The sequence below is a fragment of the Perognathus longimembris genome, chromosome 8, assembly GCF_023159225.1.
Source record: "Perognathus longimembris pacificus isolate PPM17 chromosome 8, ASM2315922v1, whole genome shotgun sequence".
NCBI lineage: Eukaryota > Metazoa > Chordata > Mammalia > Rodentia > Heteromyidae > Perognathus > Perognathus longimembris.
The window spans coordinates 77,931,180-77,939,961 of record NC_063168.1 but is presented as its reverse complement, the minus strand read 5'-3'; the positions used below and the strand labels follow the sequence as shown (position 1 = coordinate 77,939,961).

The 8,782-nt window shown below is 37.4% G+C and overlaps 1 protein-coding gene across 3 annotated transcripts in view; it reads right to left on the bottom strand.

Moving 5' to 3' along the window:
* Positions 1 to 826: 826 nt before the first annotated feature.
* Sh3yl1 (SH3 and SYLF domain containing 1) overlaps positions 827 to 8,782 on the bottom strand; it is a 31,087-nt gene continuing 23,131 nt past the window's right edge. For 2 of the 3 annotated variants that reach the window (XM_048353484.1, XM_048353483.1), the window contains exons 8-10: positions 6,989 to 7,067; positions 3,941 to 3,997; positions 827 to 1,199 (exon numbers count right to left, since the gene is read on the bottom strand). In XM_048353484.1, the coding sequence (XP_048209441.1) occupies positions 1,009 to 1,199; positions 3,941 to 3,997; positions 6,989 to 7,067 (327 nt within the window). In that variant the 3' untranslated portion in view covers positions 827 to 1,008. The remainder of the gene's footprint in view (positions 1,200 to 3,940; positions 3,998 to 6,988; positions 7,068 to 8,782) is intronic. The other variant, XM_048353485.1, reaches the window with a different exon arrangement.

The window sequence follows — 8,782 nt, the reverse complement described above, 5'->3', positions numbered from 1 at the left end:
TGGCTAGGTAAGGTTCAATGCCCCTAAGTCAGCCTGAAGAAGTTACAGAAGATGGATGATCTTCACCCATCAGCCCCCCTTTAAAACCAAGGGACTAGAGTTGTTTTTGGGAAGATGAGGCAGGATAAACTAGAGGCATGCAAAACAGAGGTACAGAGGTACAGAGACTGTACTTGTGAGACATGGTGACAGGCCCTTTGGTTACTACTTTAGGCCCTATTGGCCCATGCCTTATCTCTATATCATCCCCTAGACATGCAAGCCATTGAAATGGACAGAATGGAGCCATGATTGGCTCCAAAGGTACCAAAAAGAAAAAGGGGGAAATGAAGTGCCAGACTTTGAAGTCAGGCCCCACTTTACCACGTGAACCCCATTTTACCACGTGAGCCCCATTTTACCACGTGAACCCCATTTTAGAATCGAACCCTGAGCCAATCAGATTTGTACCTGTGTCCTAATCTTGCTTGCTTGAACAGCTGATTGTTGTAACCTTGTTCTTTGCCTTTATAAGCCCTGTGTAATCACAGCTCGGGGCTCCCTCCTAACCTCCGCTGTGTCGGTGGGTAGGACGAGGCCCGAGTTGCAGCTCGCTTAAATAAAGCCTTGCCTTGCTTTTGCATTTCAGAATGTCTGAGTCTCGGTGGTCTTCTTGGTGGTGGTCTCACGACTTGGCACAACAATACCTTCCTCTACACTAAACAAAGCAGATACAGCGCACAGCTGAACTACAGGCTTAGTAATGTTTGATCTACACAAAGGAACCATGACCATAGAAATGATGAATATTAGCTCTTAGTATGTGTGATAAAATTAGTACAAAATGTTGAAAGACATGGAAGTTAAAAATTTATTTATATAAAGAGAAAAAAACTTTTACAACTGAATTAAAAGTTTGAAAGGCAGATGTGTTTTAATCTTACATTAAACAATGCTTAGCTGATGTTGAATCCTGTCAGTGTAGAAATACTTTTTTTCTAACTATCAAAGAAGAAAATAATATAAAATCTAATCCATGGATACATAGTTGGCTGGAAAAATGCCAGTTTGACCTCGAAGTGTTCCTTCCCACCAATCAAAATGTGAGTCAGATTTTGAAATAACTGTGATTCTGTCTCCAGCTTGAAAACTCAAGTCCCCAGGCTGTTGCCCTTCGAAAGAGTACAGTGCTGTCACTTCTACTGGTCGGTTAGAGCTGCCTAAAACAGGAAAAGAATGCAAGTTATTCATGCTTTCTAGAGGAAAAACAGAAGGATGTACATGACAGATAGTGATTGCTTAGGGTTCAGTATTCTGCCTCGATGGGTGGAAGAACCTTGACATACAATCTCTGTAATGCTTGCACAACATCAAACTTTTGAAAACATCAAATGTTTAGCAATATTTCCCATATCCACACAAGTCAGAACTGCACATTATTACATATCTGGCAAGTGTTTGTGGTATAACTGTGAATTTTTTGTTTTTTTTGTGTGTGGTTCCTAGTGTTTGATATTCTGCAGTAATCCTGCAGAAAGTATATACAGGATGAGGTTGTGTGACTGCTTGTCTTGTGTCTAAGTAAAGACACAGGTTCCTAGTGTATGATGTTCTACAGCAATGATGCAGAAAGTATACACAGGATGAGTACCTGTGTGCACTTATCTTTGCTTCCTGATACCCTGTGAACTACCCTTGGAATACACCCTTTGGATCTGTTCCTGAAATTGACGTGAGCAGACCCCTGTAATCCTTTAAAAGCAGAGGAAGGGAAAGATTTTGTCAGTTTTTCATTTCTTTGGTTTAACTCATTCTTTGTCACATGGTGGAATTTAAATATTAAACTATTAAAATAATTGTAAAATATCATTGCATGGGGAATCCTTCATCCATCATCATCATCATCATCATCATCATCATCATCATCCATCATCTGCTGGACAGCACTAGCAACATCTCAGAATTAAATGATACTACAGACTACATAGACTTGACAGACATCTACAGAGTATTTCATCCAACTATTGCATAATATGTATCTAACTTTCCCCCAAACAGGTCACATTTAGGACATAAAGCAAGTCTTACCAATTACAAGAAAATTGAAACAATTCCCCATATTCTATTAGACCATATGGTACAAAATTAGATCTCAACAACAAAAGAAGCTACAGAAAATAGAGACAGAATAACACATTATTGAATAATGAGTGGTCATTAAATAAAAAAAGCATAGAAACCCTAAAGTTCCTAAACTTCACAGAAAAGAGAATAAAACTTAGCAGAACCTTTTGGATTCATCAGTTCCTATATCAAAAATGAAAGTGTTATCTTAAATACATAGCCTAATGATACATTCTGCTCCTAGGAAAGTAAGAATTAGTCAAGCTCAAAATTAGCAGATGGAAAGAAATAACAAAAATCAGGGCCAAAAGTAATGAAATAGAGCCTTAAAACCTAATGAACGAATCAATGAAACACAAAGTTGACTGTTGAAAAAAATAAGATAGATTAGTCAATCTGATTAGGGGAGGAGGGAAAATAAAAGATGACATAAAAAGATGTAAATAAAGGATGAAAATGGGGACTATCACAAGAAATACAAAAGAACATTCAGAAGTCATGAAGAAGTATTTTGGAAATTTATATTCAAGTAAACTGGAAAATCCTGAAGAAGCAGATATATCTCTATGCATTTGACTTACCAAAACTAAACCAAGAGGCTATACCACTTGAACAGATCTATAAAAAGGGAATGAGACCGAAGCAATGTAATGGTCTTGCAGCAAAGAAAAGCCCAGGACCAGACAGATTCACTGCTAACTTCTATCAGACCTTTAAAGAGAAAACTACCAACCAACACTTTTCAAGTTTTTCAATGAGAGAGGAAGGAAAAGAACACTACCAATGTGCATCCAACATGCACACACAAAAATAAAGTAAATTTGATACATATAAATATACTTATATACAACACAGCCATAAAAAGAATGAAATTATATTGTGTACAAGAAATGGATGGAACTAGAAAACATCAGGTTAAGCAAATAAGCCAGGTTGGGAACGACAAAGAAAGCATGTTTCATATGTGGATGCCAGCACTAAAAGATAACGGTATACACAAACACACAGTGTCCTATATCTGTATGCCTGCATATGTTTTCATATAAACTCTCTCTTTTCACATTTTCCATTGTGTAACTAAGAATATTAGAAGAAGGTATGATAGAGGGTGAATAATACCAAAATAAATATATTGTATCTGTGGATGTAGATAGTAAAAATGAAATTGGAGTTACTATAGATGGGGAAAGTGGGACTAGGCAAGGGGTCAATTTGATTAAAATATTGTATATGTATGTGTAAAACCCCTTTGAATTAGTAACATACACTAAAAAAAAGTGAGTAAGCTGGGTGCTGGTGGCTTATTCCTGTAATCCTAGCTACTATGGAGGCTGAGATCTGAGGATCATGGTTCAAAGCCAGCGTGGGCAGGAAAGTTCATGAGACTCTTAGCTCCAATTAACCACCAGAAAACTGGAGGTAGAACTGGAGGAACAGCATCCAAGCCCTGAGTTCAAGCTCCATGACCACCACCACCACCAACAACAACAACAAAAAAGTGAATGAAGATTAGGAATGTTAAACAGGACCTGTCTGGAATGAGGATGGGAGGAGAGAGGGCAAATGGAAAGGGTTAAAGAAGGTAATATAGACAAAATATGTACATATGTATAATGTAACAATGAAGCCTGTTGAGAGTGGCTGGGGAAGAAAAGGAGGGGGCTGAGGAAGAATAACAGGAAGGATGTGTCTTATTAAGGTCTATCATATATAAGTTTGAATAGTTCAAAATAACCCCCTCCCTTGTATAACTAATTAATGCTACTAGAAATGTAAAAACAAAAAACTGATTGTAAGATGGTTATGATTCACTTTCAATGAACCATTTTTCATTTACCAGCTCTCTCATGATAGCCAGAAAGCTCAGGATACAGCTTATATTCATTTCTGTTACCTGAAAGAAAGGGAGAAGATTTAGAAACTTATTAAGGCTTACTAAGGCTCAATCCTTCCTAGAGGCGTGGCTCAAATGTAGAGTCCCAGCTGTGATCAAGTAAGCTAAACAAGAGCATGAGACCCCGGTTCACCCCTGGTACTTACATACACATACATACCTGTTATTCCTTAATTGAAATAAATGCAAAATGTGCTGCAAATACACTTTTTAAAACTATCAAGCTTATACTGAACTGAAGATGTCAGTTAAAAACTATGTAGCAGCATGACTACACATTGTCTAGAATTGTTTTAGAGATTAAGCAAACAAGAATACGTAGAAGTCATGGATTTGGGAACTACACTTCTTTCCCTGACTTTTGTGCTCAAGGCTAGTGTTCTACCAAGTGAGCCACAGCTCAACTCCAGCTTCTTGCTGCCAAACTGGAGATAAGAATCACAAAGACTTTCCTGCTCACACTTACTTTTGAACCTCAATCCTCAGACGTAGCTAGGATTACATGCATGAGCTACTGGTGCCCAGAGGTATTACTGGATTTTGAATCCAGGTCTTACTGCTTCCTAGGCTGATGTTCTACTGCTGAAGCACCTCCAGTGCTTTTGCTCTGATCAGTTTTGAGACAAGTCTTGCTTTGTGGCTGGCATGGGACACTAGACTCTGATACACGCTTCCCACCATAACTGGGGTAACACACCCTGCTCCTTCTGTTGAGATGGGGTCTCATGGCCTTTTCTACCAATTGGCTTCAATCCTCCAATACTATCCTTCTGAGTAGCTAAGATTACAGGCACAATGCACTCATTAAGGTATGAAGTACATCTTATTTTTTTAATGAGACTGTATAAGTTCCAGTGATCCAAATCCCACTATCACTAGTTAAAGAAAAGCAACAAGCTACTTCTAGAAGTAAGAATAAAAAAGGCTCACTTTCAACCTTTGAACCATATGTCCTTTCATTCACCCAAAGATTGTACAGTAATACTATGTAATACTTTCTATAACAGAAATCTGTATGTAAACTTATTTAAGTAATCAGGGGGTCTGTTAAATAGCTTCTTGTAGACTATTAAGAGTCAGATTTGTAGACAAATATATATACTATGAATTTGTTAGTTTATTAAACATAAAAGTAAGTTAATTTGAAATGCATCTCAATAGATGGATGGGATAAAACTTCCTAAAATTAGTTTGTATTCATAGAATGGTATTTCTCATAGCTAGAACATCAAAGTTATATTTCAGTGTTCCTTTCTTTAGATACAGGTGCAAGAGAAATAAAATGTTGTTTGATTTTTGAGACAGTCTCACTACGTAGCCCAGGCTTTGAACTTCTAGGCTTAAACAATTCTCCTGCCTCCACTTTCTAAAGTACCTAGGACTACAGGTGCTACAACAATAACAATAGGATAGTTCTTATTAAAACTAGGCAAGGCTGGCAGGAGGTAATTTATAATAATGTAACTAAATTATTTTACAGTCCTAAGACAGAGAAAGAAATTTCAGTCATCATCAAAGCAACATAGTTAAATATTTATAAGATAATATACTATTATGATGCTAGATGTTTCTCTGGATGACCACTATGTGACTTCTAATTACTATATAACTATATTAATAATTATGATACAATTATGATATATTCTCAGTATAAATTCTCATGATAATTCAATCAGATCTTTCCTCAAAGTGAAGAAAGAAAATAATCTATTTATAAGAAGAAATTATTTTTTTTCTTGAGTTTTTCTTCCTTATGGTTTAGCCACTGTTGTCCCTAATTTGATTTTGGTGTTTATCTGAATTAGGGAAGGAAAGGAGAACATCAAAATTGTGAGGCAAAAGACAAAGGGCAAACCAAAGCAACAGTGATACTTGCAAGACAATACGTTGTAAACGAACTGTGCAACTTGGTAGGGTCACTGGGGAGGAGGGAAGGTGGGAGAAAAATGAAGGAGGAGATAAGTTTGACAAGAAATGTTACATATGTAACTGTACCTCACCTCTGTACATCACCTTGACAATAAAATTAAATTTACAAAAAGATTAGTTGCTGAACAATGAAGATTGGGGAAAAATGGGTACAAGATATATAGGAGGAGAAGAAGCTTGCTGATCTCTGAAGACTTTTACTACTCTTTCTATTCCCCCTTCCACTAATAATAGTTTCAATTTCTGAATTTTTCTTAAGGCACAATCTAAATTAAAGTAATCTTTGTGTTTCCCAAAGTCACAGATAATAATCTATAAATGAAAGATTTCCTAATTCAACATAATTTTATCAACTGGCAACTTTTATTCACGACATAAAGAATTTTAATAAGTGATTCATAAAAATAAATAATACAAAAAGACAGGTAAAGAACAAAACAGTGTTTCATAAATTTCAAATAATTTAAAAATACTTTACAGCTACTTAGGAAGCAGAGAAGGATTGCAAGTTCAAGGCCAGTTAGTAAGATTGCCTCAAAATTAAGAGAACTGAGGGATGTGGCTCAAGATTTTGTAACTCCTGCCTAGCAAACACAATCCATCCTTGGGTTTAATCTTAAGCAGAAAATAAAAAAGAAAATAAGAAAGTAAAGGAAGGAAAAGAAAAGGAAGAAAAAAAATCACCATCTTATATAATCCTGAGTTCCCAGAATGTATGGTAAAATAAATATTCAGACATGTACATCTATGAGTATGCATGAAAAGATAGACTGTTCCTTTTTAAGTTACTAGGATAATAGTCCTCAGAAGAAATAACAAAGTAACAATTAAAAATCACAGACAAATCAAGGTAGATTTAAGAAAGCATTTTAGGAATGAGAACAAAAGTTTTTATAAATTATAGGACTGATAACTTGACTCATGATTTAAAAGCAACAGAGCATTTATTTTTCTCTTAAATGCCCATTCATTTTCCTATTTGAAAGTATAACAATACTGCTTAATAACAGTATTTACAAATTACTCATTAAGTTTTCATTTAAATTGCATTAAAATATTTACTTTGGGAGCCAGAGTTCAGCTGGCCTGGTCCAGATGGCTGCTGTGGTCTTGATGATGGTTTTGGAGGCAACTCCTTAGCCTGAGTAAAACAAGGACAAATACAATTTTATGTGAGTGACTCATGTAACTGTAACCCTTTTTTTTAATAAAAGATTTTTTTAATAATAAAATTTTTTTAATAAAGATTTTTTTAATAATAAAAAATTCTGCTCTCTCTCCCTTCTCTCCGGCCATGGATCATCTTGGCCACAGGCCAGCAGTTCAGTAATAAACTTTCTCTCCTGCCTAAATACCACGTGGCGTTCTCCTTTACCGGCTACCTACTTTAAAAAACCTAACATATATGGTGCCGTGACTCGGATGGGGCTTAAGAGTCAGGACAGGCAGAATTCCCATCTATTTTTCTTCTTTTTTCTGGGAGTATCCCCAGTCCTGACGGCCCTTTTTCCACGCACCGAACTGCTGTGAGACGCCACTGGTACTTTTCACTAATACCATTGCTGACCTCCACATCCACATCCACACCACTTGTCTACCCTGGTGAGTGAAACTGCTGCTGCTTGGGTTCTCTGCTGCTCCGTCCGCCACTTCTGCTGCTTCTGCCCGGTAAGCTCTCATCCACTCGCCAGGCGCCTCCCTCCCGTGCTTTTTGGGTTTTGCATCACAGTCACACCCAAGCCGGGAAACTGCTAGCATGCCTCTTGACAGTGCAATGAGGCCTGCTCGAAATACTCGCTCAGATACAGTTTTTGCCACTGCAATGGTAAATGGTTAGAAGTCACTTATATTCAGGCTCTCTCTCTTTCTCTTTTCCTCTCTTTCTCACTCTCTCTCTCATCTTCCTGCTTACTTGCTTACTTTATAAAATTCCCAATTCGTACCATCACTGTGTGCCTTGCTCACAAAGCTGCCTCTTTTCACAGACCTCTGAAACTGAGGCTTGACCACCAATGTGCTTTGTCAGCAAAGATATCTAAAAGTTCTTTTCTCTAGCATTGACCACATGGTTTTAAAATATTGGGCAAAAAAAAAATGTCATTTACTATTGGAATTCCAAGAGTCTACTGCTGAAATTCATTTTTGCATGCTGTAAAACCTATGTGCACAATGTGTATGTGTGTTCCATATGTGTATGTCTGTGTAAACATCATTTGTTAGTGAAATATTGGAAAAGGGAATTGAAGAAACAGTGTAGGAAGAAGATGGTATGGGTGTGTCTTAAATTCATACAAGACAAAGATTGTAAAATTGGCGTACAATTGTTGGCTGTGACTTAAACACTGATATAAAACCTGTATGCCATTCTTTGTATGTCCATCTAGCTATATATCTGTGCTAAAACTCATCACATCTACTGAGTTTTGTCACTGAAGAATTCTGGCAAGTATTTGGTCAATTCTTGACAAGGTACAGGTAAGCTCTAGTCCCCTTGGTCTCCTTGTTGTTTTAACTGGAAATAAAAAAGGGCTTTTGTGACAAAGATGCCTTGGATTGCAGTTTGAAGCCAGCCGGGGCAGAAAATCTCTCAAACTCCATCTTCCAACTAAACAGCGAAGAGCCAAGCTGGAAGCATGGCTCAAGAGACTTATCTCTTACCAGCCAAATGCTGGAAGTGGAGCTGTGGCTCAAGTGGTAGAGTACTAGCCTCGAGCAGAAGTGCTCAGGGACAGTGCCCAGGCCCTGAGTTCAAACCCCATGAATGCCAACAGGGGCAAGCCATCCCAGCAACAAGCACTTAGACCCCCTGGGACTCAGCCAGTTCGGGGAACAAGGATCATGGAGAGGAGTAAGAGG